The 18,487-nt window shown below is 40.0% G+C and overlaps 1 protein-coding gene across 5 annotated transcripts in view; it reads left to right on the forward strand.

Annotated features, from left to right (window-relative positions):
• LOC124195638 (inactive tyrosine-protein kinase transmembrane receptor ROR1-like) overlaps positions 1–18,487 on the forward strand; it is a 169,768-nt gene that overhangs the window by 104,720 nt on the left and 46,561 nt on the right. For 2 of the 5 annotated variants that reach the window (XM_046590145.1, XM_046590149.1), the window contains 13 exons: positions 1,537–1,754; positions 1,870–2,023; positions 2,103–2,292; positions 2,548–2,647; positions 2,752–3,000; positions 3,086–3,462; positions 3,528–3,719; positions 3,782–3,847; positions 3,923–4,064; positions 4,149–4,417; positions 4,497–4,782; positions 4,851–4,966; positions 5,044–5,821. The exons of the other annotated variants lie outside the window; for them this stretch is intronic. In XM_046590145.1, the coding sequence (XP_046446101.1) occupies positions 1,537–1,754; positions 1,870–2,023; positions 2,103–2,292; positions 2,548–2,647; positions 2,752–3,000; positions 3,086–3,462; positions 3,528–3,719; positions 3,782–3,847; positions 3,923–4,064; positions 4,149–4,417; positions 4,497–4,782; positions 4,851–4,966; positions 5,044–5,382 (2,698 nt within the window). In that variant the 3' untranslated portion in view covers positions 5,383–5,821. Of the gene's footprint in view, positions 1–1,536; positions 1,755–1,869; positions 2,024–2,102; positions 2,293–2,547; positions 2,648–2,751; positions 3,001–3,085; positions 3,463–3,527; positions 3,720–3,781; positions 3,848–3,922; positions 4,065–4,148; positions 4,418–4,496; positions 4,783–4,850; positions 4,967–5,043; positions 5,822–18,487 lie in introns of those variants that run through there. 5 annotated transcript variants of the gene reach the window in all.

Raw genomic sequence — 18,487 nt, forward strand, 5'->3', positions numbered from 1 at the left:
CAGAGTGCAGACAGAATATCAATAGGCATACACTCCTCAACCGTATAATAGTTGACAGAAAAATATACATAAAGGGGAGAGTCAGACTCGTTGAATAGCTAGACTACTGCTGTACGCATGCAATATAGCGAGCGTGGAATATAAGAGCTGGGTAAAGTATAAAGTGAAGTCCACCTAGTCCCCGCTTGGTTGGATGTCTTCCAGAGTTCCAGCAGCGGCAAACTTGATTTTCAATTGAACGAACCGAGTTCTTTGGGTCGTCGAATCGGAGGAAAAGAGTGTGTATACTTCCTTATGATCTCATCTGATTCCCTCCTTTCTCCACTTTGGAGCGGAAAAAAAAGCGGAGGGGGGAGACGACAGGGCCGGAGAAAGGAGGAAGCAAAAGCAAGCAAAGAAAAGACGATATATAGTATAGTAGTCATCTATGGAGAGGAAGACGACGCGACGGTTGCATGCCGCGACTGCCAGCGCCGCGATTCACGCATCATCAAATCGAATCGCAATGCGACCGAGCGTCAACAGTCGTCTTATTCCTGTGATATCTGACGTGCATAATTTCCCCATACCCCTTCACCACAGTGCATACATACATAGGTCTATACTCTCTTTTGCTCGTCCTCTTCATCTTATTTCACTCCTTTTTCCCCTTTTTATTTTCCCATCTTTCGCCATGTGGATACATATCTTTTTCAAAGAAACTAGTTAGCCTCTCTATTTTTCTCCTCGTTTCGCTTTTCGCTTTTCGTTTTCCTTTTTTTCCAAATTTAGTCTTCTCCCCACCCCCCATCCTCCCACTAGTTCCGAAGCTGTCTGACAGTCAAGACGGTCATAATAGGGCTGCTGCTGCCGGCCCGAATTGGACTCCACTTCCAGCACTCGGAATGGAAACTGATTCGCTATTGCGACTTCAACAAGGGCCGTCTTCGTCCCATTGAGAGTCGATGACACCCAAAGTCCTTTTCAACAATTGAAAGACGTTAACAGAGCATTAAAGGCCGGAAGCTTTCTTTGTTGTATTCCTTAGTGAGACACACGAAGTAGCCCATAATGTTGCGACGAACATTCGGCCGAACATTCGGACGCCTGTCTCGTAAAAAAAAGGAAAAAAAGAAAACTAGAGAAAAAGAAGCAAGAACATGAGAGGGATGAGCACCAAGAGGTTGCTGGGAGGATAGCAGTCTAGTGTATATACGGCTCTTGTTTGTTGAGATACGAGCGGAAATGGCCGAAGCTTTCAACGACAACGGCCGTCCAAAAGGGAGGGAGGAAGTGGAGGAGGCGATGGACGGAAAAGAGGAAGTAAAAAAGAATCGGACAGCCTCGACTTGTATGGGTGGGGGGCCGATTTTTCCCCCTATAGCGGCCCGACCAACCCGGCTATATCACGCGCGCCATTCTGTCATCCAAGACTATCACCATCCAGCTTTTAGATTTATAAATAACACAAGATCGCAATAATAATAAAAAAAAGACAATCTAAAAAGATCAAGATCAAGTTTGAGTGCTGATTTGTTTTTTGTTTTGTTTTTACAGTTTGCCCGGACTGCCCAAGGATTTCGTGCCCAAAGATCCCAAACTCCTACTTCCCAAAGATTTCCAGCCGAACAAAGAATTTCATCCGAAAATCGGCCACGAAGATGAAGACGAAGATGACGACCATGGCGACGGTGACGAAGGCGACGACGATGTTGATCATCCCAATTCGTTTCCGTCGATGCCAGGCTCCTTGCCACGCACCAACGTTGGACACGGTAAGAATCACAACCTTATTACCGTACATACCGGCATTTCTACGTCCCGCTCGAAGATCACAATAATTTCCGATTCATTTTTATTCAACTGAAATTCATTAATTTGTTCGAACAGGACAAGGTCCGCTAGAAGGATTCTGTCAAGTGTACCGCGGAGCAACGTGTTCCAAATTTCTAGCCAATCGCACCATCTTCGTCCAGTCGTCTCTGACGCAAGGCATCGTCGAGGAAAAATTAGCGGCCGCTTTCACCGTTATCGCACATTCTGGGTAAGTCGATGAGCAGGTTGACTTTTCCTCGATGAATTTCGACACTAATTCATTTGGGAAATTAATTCTCATTCAACAGGGATCTGTCGCAAAGTTGTGCTGAATTCGCCGTGCCGTCGCTCTGCTTCGCCGCCTTTCCGCTCTGCGACGACCAGGGGGGTAAACCCGTGCCCCGTCAGCTCTGCCGTGATGAGTGCGAGGTATTGGAAAACGACATCTGCCGGATGGAATATGCCGTCGCCAAGCAACATCCGCTTATCGGAGAACAGGTAACATATCGCCTCTCTATTTTCTGTCAAAATCCCTGCTCTGTTCCATCTTTTATCCAAAATCCGGAGGACCACTCCCAGGATATACTCTCAGCCTCCAATGGTCAATAACCTTCCGGAGTAATTTATATTTGCCTCATCCGGGCTCATTAATTTTAATCGTTTTTTCCTTTTACCTCTCCCTCCCTACATACAAACACTATGGCATTTGTAAAAATTTTTAAACGCTGCATTGTTACGAATCGATTGGAACAGGTCATGCTTCCTGATTGTGAAAAGCTGCCGCCAATAGGATCCAAGGGCAGTGAGACGTGTTTCCGTATTGGAATTCCTCACATGGCTCAAATTGTGGAAGGTAAAGAATTGTTACATTATCCTTGTCTCTAATCCGTAGTATGGATTAAAGCTAAGCGACAAATGCCTACTATATACACTGTTATGCTCGTTTTGATGCTTCAGAACAAAGCTGTTACAATGAAGATGGCCGTGATTACCGCGGAATTGCGAGCCGCACGACCAGTAAGCAAGACTGCCTGCCATGGAACCGCCAAGCGGCTGTGAAATCTGCCGACCATTCTGAGCTAATCGGTGGCCACAATTATTGCCGTAATCCGGGTGGTGTCGAGGTCCAACCTTGGTGTTTCGTTGCCGGAGTGGAAGGACCAAACTCTCGTCCACGCAGAGAATTTTGTTCTTTGCCCAAATGCTGTAAGTTATTCTCGATAAAGTAAATTACCTGTCACCTTCACCTCACCGTGCTAAATTGTATGCATTTTCTGGACAAATGAAACAGCTATGGGTTACGACATCAACTGGCTGTACATAATTATTCCTGCCGCCGCCGTCGGATTACTTGTGATTGTCATTCTCGTCGTCTGCTGCGTCCGCCGATCGAAATGCAAAGCCAAAAACTCATCGGTAATGATCAAGGGACCGTACAGCTGTGGCGCTCCCATACCCAATGGGGCCGGATCCAACATGGCCCGTTTGGCTGGCGTTGGCGGCCAGTCTAATCAGCAAATGGAGATGAATGCTCTTTTGCCACCAAGTAGCAATAGCATGGTTTCGACTTTGCAAGGACAGTCGACACCCAGCCGCATTCATGTCCCGGAGATCTCTTTACACGCTGTGCGGTTCCAGCACGATCTCGGAGAAGGAGCTTTTGGCAAAGTAAGAAAAATCAAATTAATTTACCCAGGTCAGACTTACTTAAAGTTTAATCTTGCTTCACGTAGGTGTACAAGGGAGAGCTAATGCACAGCGAGGCGGGATCGTCCCATCGAGGCTACGCCAACGATCATCTGATAAGTCCCGGTGGTGTGATGCCCATTGCCATCAAGACGCTGAAAGCAAACGCTTCGGTGAAAACCCAGCAAGATTTTCGCCGTGAAGTGGAGCTCATGTCTGAATTGCGTCATCCCAATATCGTAAATATTTGATTAATATATCGAAAATGTCAAACGGTGATAAAACAATTTTGGTTTTCCAGGTATGTCTATTAGGAGTCGTCACACGGGATCAACCGCAATGCATGCTGTTTGAATACATGGCGCAGGTGAGACATGGTTTACCCAAACAAATTCTAACCGAACTCTATTGTCCTATAACGCTGTTTTAATTTCGGTTACAGGGAGATCTCCATGAATTTTTGGTAGCTCACTCACCGGCTGGCGATGGTTCGGTCTCCGGAATTGGTGCTGGAAGTGACGATGGAACAGCGAGTACGCTGGAACAATCGGATTTCCTATACATTGCAATTCAGATCGCTGCCGGTATACTTTTGCTCCCATTATAAATTTCATGTATCAATCGCGTTCTTCGAATTTTAAACACATAATTACTTTCGCTTCCTCTAGGAATGGAGTATCTAGCTAGCCATCACTACGTCCATCGTGACTTGGCAGCAAGGAACTGTTTGATTAGTGACAACCTGATTGTGAAAATATCCGATTTTGGTCTGTCTCGAGACATTTACTCGTCTGATTACTACCGTGTCCAGGGCAAATCAATGTTGCCTGTTCGTTGGATGCCACCAGAAGCTATTCTATACGGAAAATTCACAATTGAATCAGATGTTTGGAGCTTCGGCGTTGTCCTCTGGGAAATCTACAGTTTTGCATTACAGGTACAGCAATCAAAGTTTTGGCTGCTACTTTCATCTTAGTAACAATAGCCAATAATCAATTCATGTTTCTCTTATTTAGCCGTATTATGGATACAATAACCAAGATGTCATCGACATGGTGCGTTCTAGACAGCTACTCTCTTGCCCATCAGAATGCCCGTCACGAATTTATTCCTTGATGATCGAGTGCTGGTCTGAAGTTCCTCTGAGGAGGCCCACATTCACAGAGGTTCACAACAGATTGCGTTCGTGGGAAGGACTGGCATCAGTTGGAGCTCCCAGCAGTTCCATTGGAGGACCACCACCCATCCCGGCTACTTTACCTCCCACCAATGGGGCTATGCTAACAAGCCGGAGTCATTCAGGTTGGTTATACTTTTTTAAAGTTTGCAATCTTGAGGAATTTTTATTTATTGCAAAATCTAATTATTAGGAAGCCACAGCGGATCACAGCACTCAAGTACTGGCCCGAGCAACAATACGGGATCTACAAATTTAAGTGGAGCTTCAGTTCATCCAATCATAAGTGGTGGCAACTTTTATCACCAGGTAGCTATTTTGATTATTACTGTTCATCTAAAAATAACGCAATTTAAAAACTGAAGTTTTTACAAAATGTAATAAAGCCGGGAGCGCCTTACTCCCGAGGTCCCGTCATGAGTCCCGTGCCAAGCGTTGGAGGGAATAGCGCCAGTTCTACGTACGGCGGCACATCTAGTGTCACATCCAGCCTCGGATGTCATCCAGCGCACCAACCACAACATCAACAACAACAATATCCAGTATGCTACGCTCAGAGCATCGTACCGGGTTTTCACTCAGCGAATGGCATCCGACCAAGTGGACCACCTTCTGTCATACTTCACGGTTCCAGTAATGGCAATAACGGATGGGTGGGTCGTTTCAATACGTCCAATGCTGCTTACAGCGGAAGCTCTGATGGCGGGAAAATCTGTAACCTCTAAAAGATCATAGTAAAATAACAAATGACCCAACTTTGTCTCAGTGAAACGTTGACGAATTCGGCACAAGTTTACGGAGAAAAGAAAGAACTAGTCCCCTACATTATTTTAAGGAGAAGGAAACAACACAGCAGCAAAATATGGCTGCCCTATCTACTCGTATTTATGTACAGATCGGACTAAAAGTGTTTTGTCTTTTTTTTTCATCGGTACGAACTTTGGTTACCATATATTGTGCAGACAACTGTTTTCTACTATTTTATTTTCTAATATCGGTCATATCTAAAAAAAAAATGCATTCGCGTACGATAACGGCTCTGTCGGCCGTTGTCGTTGCCCAAGTTTAACCTGTTCAGTTCTATCGTAACACTTGCTGTAAAATTACCGCTGTTCCCAATGTTTGTAATAGATTGCACAAGAGCCTATAAAAGGTTGCCCTCTTGTTTTTGAAGTTTCCTTAATTCTGACGTATTGTCACACCCGGGGTAAACACTTGGCCAATTTACACTTAGTCGTGAGTTGTTGAGTAACTAGATATATGCCATAACTAAACAACTGGTGTCGAACTACACTAAACCAGGGGGAAAGAAAACACGCAAAGACCAATTCCAGTTGAAGACCAATTCCATCAATTTCTCAGTGTCAAGTAATTCTTTATAAAAAAACATCAAAAACGACATTTCCTCCACGCAAATGAGAATCTGTCAAATTTAACAAAGCTCAGTTTCAATTTTAAAATGTTAAAAATGAATTTGAAAATTCATCATTCATTAAATGTTAAAAATGAATTTGAAAATTCATCTTTAATATTTTAAAATAGAATAAACAAAAATAAGTAATTAAAAACACATTTGATTTGTTTTTTTTTGCGCAATTTTCAAAAAATTGTGAATTTTTAAAAATCACGAATTTAACATAAAAAATTGGGCCGGCATAATTCGTCATCGTCATCGTCTGCCCATACGGGACTAAAATGCGGGATCCGCTGTGGATGCCACTAGGGGGCACCACTAGATTTCAAATCGTCATAGGCTAAAGTTGTGCAAGTTTATCAATATCAGTTGGCTAACGTCTGAATTGCCAGTTCGCTGAAATTGTGAAAAAAAAATTGGACGTGAACTAGTAACAGTTTTTTCATGGCGGCTTATGGAGTTTTGCCGGTGTCAGTATTATAGTATGGAAAAATTAAGCCAAATAGGGGGGTCTACACAAAAAAAAATGGTTAAAAGCGATTTTTTAATGAGCTTTATTTATACCAATGTTTTCTTACTCTGTGTAAAACCCGCCCAAGAAAAATTAAAGGCATCATATTAAAAAATGTTTTAAAAAATTAACTTTTTGCTAAATGGTGTCTTTTTATTAAAAATTTTTTATTTTAAAAATACAGGGTTAAAGAGAATTGCAAGATTAACTTAAGTTCAATTTTTTTTAAATTTCAATGCAATTTAGTATTTAAAACAAATTAAAATCTATTCAAAAATCGGTGAGCCGTCGAAAATTTCTTTGCGCGTTTTAACATGGCGCTTATGGGGAAACGGAAAGTTTTAAAATCTCTCCCATTTGTAACTTAAACGACCTAAAAATACAATCCTAGTCTCGTTTAATTCATTGTTTCTTCTATTTCAAGTTTATATTAGTTTTTTAAAGGCGGGACCGATTTTTCTGTAAGTTATTCATGTTTTTATAGACCCCCCAATCGTAAATTTTAGTTTTAGTAATCAACACACCCGCTGGGGGGCTTCTTCTGACAAGAAGTGACTGAATGCCCTTTTAGCCCCACTCTCCCCTAATCATTTAAGGCAGTTACAAAGACGACGACTATGACAGATATAAGAATTGCAAGGCCTTCGATCCATTCATGAGATTTGTCCTCGTGTACCAGCTCATCTGTGGAGCAGAGAAAAATAATAATAAAATGTTGTAGCCTATCTCAATTAGCGCAACTAGTGGCATGCTGATCTAATAAAAAGAGGCCTAGCCTCAGTCGCACTTGGGCAGCTTTGAGTCTACTACATAAAACAGTTGCAGGATTACAGATTAGCGACAGAAAATGACAAGGAAGTCCACCTCCTTTTTACTTGGCGGCGGCAATTGCCACTTTCTTTATAAAAAAAAATACCGGTATTTTTTCTTAAAATTAATTACCTGAACTTTACATCAAAATTTATTCTATAAATATTCTTCGATAAATAAAACACGTTACAAGTCTAAATTTTTTTTTAAACACATAAATGTAGGGCTACGAAGGGGTAGTCACCACCACAAGACCCCATTTTAAACTAGACCCTATAGTTACACACCCGGCCAGAATTGCCGATTTTGACGATTCCAGTTTTCTTGTCATTTACGCCCTCTCATCTACGCGTACCAGTAACCATGGTTGATCGCCCTGGTCACGTTCAAGAGACACGACACGAGTAAAGGACTAAATATGCAATATTTTATTATTACCATCTTTCCATCAGTTTTATTTCAATGTAGATGGTTTTACATTTCTATTCCTAAGTTTTTAGGGAAGTTTCTGGCTACTTAAGGTACACATGAATTAGTATATAAACTGATGTGGTTTTTACGCAAGCCTTTTTCTCGAAATTGGATTATGAACTTTGATTGACGCTCGTAATTCTCTGGAAACTAGCTTCTTCTGCTGGTATGGGTTGTGTACCGTCTGGGGTGGCTACGCTGGATTGTTGCTCCTCTGGTGCTGTTCGGCGGCAATGGAATAAGCATTCTGCTACGCAGCCGGGCGCGTGCATAGCCAGAGGCCGAACTCGTTCATGGTGCGACGCTCCATGCCTCCACGCTGACTGCCATTCCAGTGTAATCGATCTTAGGGCTGAAGCTTCTGTGTTAGTCGCTCGATCAAAACATCATAACTTTTCAGCTAATCTACGGATCGTAGCGGGCTGTTGAGGCGATAATGTGTTGACACATAAGCTTACGACGGTATTGGGTTTCACTTTAGTGTACTACATTGTAACAAATTAGAATACAGTAGGATAATTTGTTAGAACATACCATAGGCTGCAGTAGTTTGGAGAACAAATAATTCAAGATAGAGTAGGACCACTAAAACGAGGAGTAGGACACCATATATAGAGGGTAGAGAAGACATAAGGTAAGTCTAAACAGAATCCGTCAGTATCCTTGCGTCAACGGGTTCGGCAACCCGTTATCTTCTGTTGCTTGATTCTTAACAACTGGTCTAACGGAAGATTAAGGAGTTGAGGTCTTAAGCCCCGTTGACAATGAGAGAAAGAAAAAAAAATTAATTAATACGGAAAACAGGTAAGTTTCCTTCACAACTGTACTTGAGTGACATGAAATGAAAATAAAATTAGTAAATGTTCTGTGGAGAGTGACAATGAGAGAAAGAAAACAAAATTATTTAGTACGGAAAATATGTAAGTTTCCTTCACAACTGTACTTGTGTGACATGACATAAGTTCAAAATAATTAGTAAATGTTCGGTGGAGAGTTGTCTATTCTATAACTGGTCTGACTTTGTAGTCTGTGCCTGGGTTGATTTAATAAGTTTAGGAGAGAAAAAAACATAAAGAGGGGAGAAAACAAAGAGGCTAGGAACAATGAGTGCTTTCACTCCGATCAGGTTGCGAAATTTTTCAAAGTCCTTTTTTCCAAGGGGTTTTGTGAACATATCAGCCAACTGATTTTCAGTTGGTACATTGCGTAGGATAAGGGTTCCATGCTCCTGCTGCTCACGGATAAAAAAATATTTGGTGTGAATATGTTTTACCCGTTGATGGTTTTCTGGATTTTCTATAATGCTGATCGCACATCGGCTGTCACAGTAGATTGGAATTTGGCCGACATCGATTTTGAGTTCGTCCAAAATTGTCTTCAGCCAGATGGCTTCTCTGGATCCCTCTGAGGCAGCATAAATCTCAGCATCAGTTGTCGAAAATGCCGTAGCGCGTTGTCTCTTGCTTCCCCATGAGCTTGGCCCACCAAAAAGCTGGAATAAGATCCCGGTGGTTGATTTCCGTGCAATGAGGTCCATAGCAAAGTTTGAGTCGGTAAAACCTTGTAGGGGTGACTGCACTCTGTTCGCCATCTCGCCTCCGTAACGGATGCCAAAGTTGCCGGTCCCAGCAAGATAGGAAAAAATTAGTTTTACCGCTTCCCAATGTCCTGGTCCAGGATTGGAGACATAAGCTGCGACTTGGTTAACTGCCAGCGCTATATCAGGACGGCTCATGGCCATCAGATACATTAAAGATCCAAGGGCTTCTCTTACTGGGGTGGCAGCCATTTTGTTGCGGTCGTCTTCTGATTTCGGTGTTATCATTGGAGATGGTCTGTTGTCTTTGTTGGTGGGAATTGGCGAGGGGTGGCAATCTGCCATGTTGTATCGTCTAAGCATCTTTGCAATAAAATCACTTTGATTAATATACAGGAAGCGGTTCGGCCTATCGCGGGTGATGTCGAGGCCAATGAATCGGCTTGCCGGTAGATCTCTAACTTGAAAGTGGGTGCGGAGATACTGTAAGATAGCGTCGATAGCACTGGTTCTGTTGCTGCACAGGAGGCCATCATCTACATAGATGATAAGGATTGTGTATTCTCCATCTAACCCGAAACGGTAGTAGACACAAGGGTCGGATTTGCAGCGGATGAAGCCATATTTCGTGATGAAGTCGTCAAATTTTTCAAACCAACATCTTAAAGACTGCTTTAACCCATAGAGGCACTTGAGTAATTTGCAGACTTCATCTTCTCTGCCCGGCAGTGCATATCCCTCTGGCTGTAGCATGTAGATCTCTTCTTTGAGGTCCCCGTAGAGAAATGCGGTCTTGATATCCAGCTGGACCATTTCAAGGTTTTTGGCTGCTGCTATTGACAGGACGAGACGAATTGAATACTGTTTCACGACCGGAGAATATGTTGCAAAGTAGTCGATCCCGTAAAGTTGTGCGTAGCCACAAGCAACAAATCGGGCTTTGTACCTCGCTACTGCTCCCTTGTGGACTGGTTTGAAATCAAGGACCCATTTTCCCTTGATGGCCTTCCGGTTCTTCGGAAGTGGAGCGATCTGCCACGTCTTGTTGTCCATGATGGAGTCGTATTCGTCTTGGATCGCAGCTTTCCACTTCTCACATTCTGGGCAAGTCAAAGCATCATTATAATTAATAGGGACGTATGGTTCCAGAAGTAAGGCGCTAGTTGGTTGGAATGATTCTCTGTGATGTCGTAGTCCAGCGTGAGTTCTTTGAATGCCTCTTCAGTGACTGTGTCAACAGTTTCGTCGTCGATCACAGCAGACATCCCTTTGAAACTTTTTACCTTGAAGTATTTAGGGTTGAGCATACGAGTCGATCGTCGAAGTCCTACTTCTGAATCAGTTTGGATCTGTTATAGTTGGTTGGTTGGTACTTCAATCTGCTGTGCTGGCCCATCAATCTCCATGCGTTCTCTTCCAGTCGTCTCATCTTCATTTCCTTTGGTGGTAGGTGTACGTTGTTCATCTACCTCCACTGTTGTAATAGCTCCGCCAGGGGGAATGTAATCGGTTTGGGCATCAGGAATAGGAGACCATTAGAGAAGAAGATTGGCTAACTAAATTGGGTCTTAACGACGCCTACTCGTCGACAGTTCCCATGTTTTTAGGCCATAGAAAATGTTTACCTTTCTTGTGGAGAGGCACTTGTTACTAACTTGCAGCCTTGCACTTTGGTTTGAGCTCAGTTTCTTGGTTATTCCCTAAACTTTTGGGAGTAGTGGTTGCATAGATACTCTAGAAAGAATAAATCACTAGTCATTTACTAGTGACATTTGAATAGCTGCGAATTCATAAAAAGGAGCAAAATCAGGTGTGGTCTTGGTTAAAAAGACATCTAGAAACGTTTTGTTTCGTCAGTTCGGAGAAGTCGGTTCTAACGCCCATGCTCAGAGGAGGGGATATTGCTTCCTTTAATACATATCAGATCTGCTGATTTCCTTTACTTTATGTAATCCAAGAAAATCACAACATCCAAGTCCTCTGCAACAAATGTTTATCCTGTCATTTCCCCAAAATTCATCAATCTGTCTGGTACAAAGTTTCGACTTCTACATCAACAAGTCATTGGAAGACGAGGCGAACAGAATAATTCCAATAATAAGCCAATAATTTTAATGAAAAGGTTAGTGAATGAGCTTTATTTTATCACTATAACTGTTATCTTGTTACGAAAAATAGCTAAATTAAAATATTTTCAATAATTTTTACCATTTTGCACACGCAATCCATTGAGCAACAAGGAGAAGAGGAAATTATGGACCCCTTTTTTAATATTCTCCATATTGTCTTTTCCTCCTGCAGCCAAATAGCATGCTGAAACTCAAGCAATCCATAAAATGAGTTTGGGACCTCTACCAAACCATGAGAAGTCTTAAAAAACTCGTCGACAAATTTTCAAAATTACTTCTTAATTTTTAATGCTCGTCTTTGGCAGCGGCAGGTTTTTCTGCAAGCAATTTTCTGAATTGCAAGAAACATCCACGTACTCAGAAAAATAAGGCTAAACCTTCTCTAGAAAACAATTTCCTGAAGATTGTGAAACGTCCATTATTACCTTCTGAAATTCATTTTTTTGTTTTCATTGCATTAACAAAAATGAATACTTTTTTGTCAAAAGTGAGGAGCCGAGATTCACCCATTATATCAAAATAATACTCTCGTTGTGATGCAGTTGTGAAACCTGGTACACTACCAATTGGTGAGGAACAGACATAAATTGTCATTTCCATGAGAGTGAATAACCGGTTTAAAGAAACGAAATAAACTTAGGTGTTCCCCGAATCGATTTACCAGAACGTCTGCTGAACGCCATACCCATTCTCCAGTATTGCCTTATCACTGAATATTTGTCCCTCTGTGTCGGTGCACTAATTACTTGCCGACCCAAGGAGGAAGAGATGAAGGAGAGACATCGCCGTGTTAATAAAATGACAAGCAGCGTCATCCCCTTCCGATTGCCACTTGATAAAAATAACAGTTATTGGACTTCTGTTTTGAAGTCGGTTGTCATGACAGTTTTTTTACTTGTCTTCTGCTTGTTTAATATATAGGGTAAGGAATTCCCTGCGCAACAGACGACACGACTGTCGTCATGGCAGCAGAATTTTAAAACTCTTTAAATACAAGGAAAAACTGGCACCCTTGGTAATCTATACAATTACCTCAATCTGGCAACTTTTCAGAAGGTAGACTACGAGTCTATAGAATTTCTTCTGCAGGTGCTTATGGCGCGATAATTGTCTCTCCTTCTTCTCATCTTTTTGTGGCCGGCCGATTACACAACCTAAAGCAGGCAGTAATTGCGAGATGTGTGCTTCGAAGAAGATAAATTCAGATTTGGCTAGCGACGGTTAATTATTTATTTTGATTTGAATAATTTTATGACATTGTCTGCATTATTTTATGATTACAAAGATATTTGAATTCGAACTTCATTCTCTACACTAAAAGACTTTTGCAAGAGCTTATGCTGATTGGTTATAGATGACACCGGCATTTCTCCCATTTACCTCTCTTTCTTAAATTTCTTTCTTAACAAATATTCTTGATTTATTTTCCCGTAAAATACTCCCCTGCCAAGCTGTTACACGTGTACACAATGCCCTGTACTGCTACTCTCAAGAAGTTATCTTTCAATGAATGCTGACAACTTGAGTAAAGGCACTTTACATCCAACTTTACATACAAGGTCTACTTTACATCCAGATAAAGTGCAGCATCAAATAATTCTTCTTCAATATTTGTAGAAGATGCACCCATTTTTTCAACATCTTGTTGTCCATTCGAATTAGAAGACTTTGAATATTAATATATGGCAAATAGACAAGGATAAGGTAACGTAACCAATTCGAAATGGCTCCTTATTAACTTAAAAATTGGCTTACCAAGAAAAATTAATATAGCTTGAATTTGAATTTAAATGGCGTGGGATCCGTTTTAAAGTGGGGGGAGCTAATGTCAACTTTGAAGTGAAATTACGGGGTAAAATTATTATTTTAAAAATAAAAAAAATACCATGAGAATCAGCGTGAAAAACTGATTCCAATGATATTTTTTTTAAAGGAATCTCTTATTCATAAAAGGACCCTATTCTTTCTACTGATTTTCTTGTACTGTTTTGCCGTAAAATACTCCGCTGAAAATAAGCTATACAGTATACACGTTGAGATAGGAGAAAAGTCCCCAATGTTTTGTAATCCGTGGTTTTTCTCTATGTTTAATTCTTATGGGACAAAAAGGGTGTCTCATCAGGAAAAAATTGTAAAAAAACAGTTCAGCGTAGAATTTCTTGAATAATTTAAGTTTAAATGTAAGTAGTTGAGCTCTATTTCAATATTAAATTCATGGTATGTAATTATGGAAATCCATAGAGCTGTTTGCTCGAGTAAATTGGAAAAAAGGAGAAGAAGAAAGTATGGGTACCCCCTTTTCATACGCCTTACTTTTACTATTCTGTCTGATGAACGAACATATTTTGGTCGTCATAGATCAGTTCCCAAATTAAGAAAAGGAAATATAGATAAAAATGGAACGAACTACCTTTAGACACTGTAATGGAGAACTTCAGGGTATATATATTTTTTAAATCAGTGAATATTAAAACATGAATTTTTTAACGCTTTCCGAATACAAAGTTCCGCCAAATTGGGAAACCCCAAACTTCTATCCACTGCTTAACATTCCACGAAATTTTACGAAATTAAGAAACAAAAAAAGGTGTGAAAAACAGAATATTCTGCAAATTATCCAGTGTAGTTTATTTTTACTAGTCGACTTGCGAACAACATAAAAATTGACCAAAAAGAAGCTTTTAGTCAACCGGCGATATAAACTGCAAATATTTAGAAAACGCATCATTTCAAATACTATTTCAATAATAAATTTTCGAAATTGTTTTCCAATGCATATTTGGTTTTTTGGATCCAAGAAGGGCACGACACCACCTAATGTATTACCTCAAGTCAAGAAGTCTTTCCACAAAAACCCCTATTGATAAGGGTGACTGTAAGACTGTTCTTTTATTTTTTAAATAAAAAAAAACGAAAGATTCTAGAATAAAACCTAGTCGAAATATAATGAAAATTATTTCCAATTGAAATGCGATTATATTTAAATGAGATGCAGGATTTGGACGTGGAAGTAAACAACAGTAGGCCTATTCCGCGCAAGGGATTTCGAAAATTAGGGGGCGCTGGTAGAACGAGACTTCCATCTGTCTTATCTGTGCCAGTCTGTTCGGCCATTTTGACGATCTCCCGGTAGATGGCAGCAAAAAGTGGGCAAAAAGCCTCGGATAAATAGGGGTGAAATATAGCCAAGGATGATAGCGCGGGGACGGATAGCATTGCTGGGTTACCGGGTTGGGTGATGCTCAATAGCTGGGGGACGAGAAATCGCACTAAAACTTGCCATACTATGTATAATTTTGGCATTTCCTGTAAATTTATCTATATTTTTATTTGGGAATAGAAAGAAACAACACACCCCAATCAACCATTTCGGAAAAATTTCCCATTTCTGTTCTGAGCAACCCTTGACAGTCAAAAACTAAAAATTCTCTCGTCGTGAACATTTTCTTTTAATAGTTTAGAGCAAATCCTTTTCAACTTTTTGTGTAGTGAAATATATGGTGCATAAGAAGAAAACACCCACATGTTAAGCCCAACACGCTTATGCACTACTTTTCATCTTACCAAAAACATCAGGGTATGTTCCATACCGAAATTTAAATTGAGACCGAATCACTAGTTTATTTAGAAATTATATTTACAATTTGGAACCAAATATGGAGAATACCTGCCATGTGTGTGAGTTTTTGATTGCTGATTGTAAACCCCATTTCTTTCGATTCAAAAGTAAGATATTATTACACCGTACCCGTCTGTCAATGATTTTATGTGTTGCGGGCTACATTTTAATGACGAAACGTAACCAACCTGTTAACTTCTAATGTGTGTAGTGTTGAATGTATGTAGGGAAGAGTGGAGTAAAACGGTATGGGACATGGGTCAAATGGGACAGCTGGAGGAAAAGTAGTTAAAATAGTTTTGAAATTATCAAACAATTTCCTCAATTGGTGATGGATGTATTCTAATGAGGGAAAAAATTTTGGGCGTTTTGGTAGAAAAATATGGGTTTTATTAAGAACAAAAAAAATTGCTTTTTCTTTCCTAAAAATTTTGCCGTCATTTAGTGTTTCCTACTAAAACTATAAAAACTTTTTATACTTTGAACATACTGACATGTTCGTTATTAATTTCGCTATCGTTTGCACTAAACATTTAATTTTCTGGGCATGATAACAAGTTGCACGCTTTCCCAATGTTGCGTTGCACTCACTCCCATCAACATCATCAATCCTTTTTGGAACACACTAGATCAAAAAAAAATAATGTTTCAGCAAAGTTTACTACAAAATGTTACCTTGATGCTTCAACCGGCTCATGTTGTGAAGCTCTTGGATTAATAAGTTGTGAGACTGATTGTCTCTCATGCCCCGAATGGTAACGCAAGTTAAATTCCATCGTCTGGGGACCATTTCAGTCGTCGTACCGGATCTTTAGGCAATACCTCGAGGGAGCAAACTATTGATTTTGGCCTCGTATCCATCATCGTCGGGGTCACTGATTTCTGACTCGCGTATCAAAGAAAATGATGGCCAAAGTTCAGAAAGGATCTAGAAGAAATTGGTTTTATATTTAGGAATTTTGAAGGATCTTGACTTAAAATGGCAATTTACATTGGCAAAACACCCATGGATATTTAATTCTGAATCTCCAAATCCAAAAACATTCTCTTTGTTCTCTTCCATCATCAACATTTGACGGAAGGATTCTATCAATGAAAGAGTAGCCAGACACTCAGACAGCTTTTGGAATGTTGATGTGGCTCCCCTGTCCTGAAAATAATTGACAAGACACAAATGACGAGAATGAAACCAACAATTCATATTTGAATGCTGAATCTGAAATCAAAAAAGAAGTGAGCATAGTGTTCCCACTCCAGCATGCAGCATGTACTAGAGTGCAGCAAAAAATGGAACACCTGATCAGCACCAAGTTTTAACAAAAGTTTAACCAATTATCGTGATACTTCAACGAAAAAACATCCTATGTCCTACATCCAATGCCCTCAGCAACGAAAAGCTGAAAACCTCGTAAAGCTTTGGGGATTCATCGATTATCTTCTACTAACGTTTTTCACGAGTCCCCCCATGAACTACGTAAACGTCTTCTATTTTACGGGTATTTGCTATTTAATACTCATAGACTTTTACAAATCAGATATAAACTCAAATTACGAAAGAGAAAACGAAACCAGGAGCAGACTCAGCAGAAGTCGTGAACAGAGAAGTAACAACGCCAACACGAAACAAATACAACTTGATCTCGGTCGTTGCCTTGGTCGTTTGGAGTCTTTGGACGAACCCTATACAGACCTTCATGGGTACGACGGTTAGGAGAGAATAACCCGTGCTTCATCAATATCATAAGCGGGATGGTAGTACGATTGTTTCACAAATAAGGATTTTTAAAATGCTAAAATAGCAAAATTAGAAGAAGAAAAAAGAGGTGGATTGAGACTTGAGAGCACTCAAGGTAAAGTTTATAAACATTTGATATATTTGAATGATATATTACATTTCTTTATTTATTCATATAGGGTGCATTTCCCTTAAAAACTGCAATTACATCTTTAAAAGAGTTGTACAAGGACGAGGCTGAAAAGCCGCTACAGCCCTCCCTACTTTGCTCTACAGCCCAACATACTGTACACCGAACTGCCTAAGCAGACACCAATAAAAACAAAAGTGAAATCATGCGAGGATCTTCTACCTGGAGAGATTCCCCTACCTGAGATGAACTCCAGCAAATATAGGTAAGCTATTATTATAATGACATGTATAATATATATGTAGATATCTCATTTTTTCCCTATAGATGCTATGAACGTAATCATCCCAGGGAGTTTCGGCAATGGCTCTTAAGCAACAGATAAAGGGTGCCATGACTCAAAAGTTAAATCATTGCTTGCCAGAATCCAAAATTTGGCAAAAAAATACAAGGCACTAAAATTTCATTTTCAAAGGCATTTTTTATGAAAATTCTGCTGTTGTTTGTTTAGTCTTTCACAGTAGTAGTTGTCCTTCAAAGTATTCCGTCAGGTTTTCATAAAACTTAAACTTCTCAATTTATGTACTCTAAATGTCTTCAAACTCAAATTTGTTTTGGAAATCCAGAAAAAAAAGAATAATTCAAATCATAAAAAAAACAATATTTATTTGTACATTTCAGTACTTGGACATAGACAATGTAAATCGCCCCCTAACTCATCAAGAAATGAGTTAGTAACGGTCGAACACCATCATACGGTCGGATCCGCTAAACCACCCCGGATAAATCTGGTTGAGTGCTATTCCATCCATATAGAGAAAATTATGGACCCCCTTTTCCATACACTCTCCTCTTATCCCCTTCTTAAAAAAACTCGTCGACAAATTTTCGAAATTACTTTTTAATTTTTAAAGCTGTACTTCGGCAGTGGCAAGTTTTACTGCAAGAAATTTTCTTCATTGAAAGACACGCACTAAGAAAATAAGTCTTTAAACTTTTCTAGAAAACAATTTCCTGAAGATTATGAATCGTCCTTTATCACCAATCTTCTGGAATTCATCTTTCAAAGGCATTGACAAAAGGGAATAATTTTGACAAGCCGAGATTCGCCCATCATATCAAAATTTTATTGCTCTTGTTGTGATGCAGTTGCGAAACCTGGTCGACATCCGATTTGTGAAGAACAGACAGTAAGGGAAATGTAAGAGATTCATTATTGATGGGGAGAAAAGGAAAGTATGGGTCCCCCCTTTTTTCATACTTTCCTTTTCTCGCTTTTGTTCCCTCGGGCCAATTCTCTGAAGATTCGGTCAAGAAAAAAGTAAACAACAGGGGAAAACATTTTTTAAAAAATACAAGGAATAAGATCTGGAGACACAAATTGCTACACAATTATTTAATGTGACAAAGATGTCACATTAAATGGCAGGATAACTTTTTACTGTTGTGGATTTTGCTTTGCGCTTATGTAGCT

Source organism: Daphnia pulex, chromosome 6 (assembly GCF_021134715.1).
Source record: "Daphnia pulex isolate KAP4 chromosome 6, ASM2113471v1".
Taxonomy (NCBI): domain Eukaryota; kingdom Metazoa; phylum Arthropoda; class Branchiopoda; order Diplostraca; family Daphniidae; genus Daphnia; species Daphnia pulex.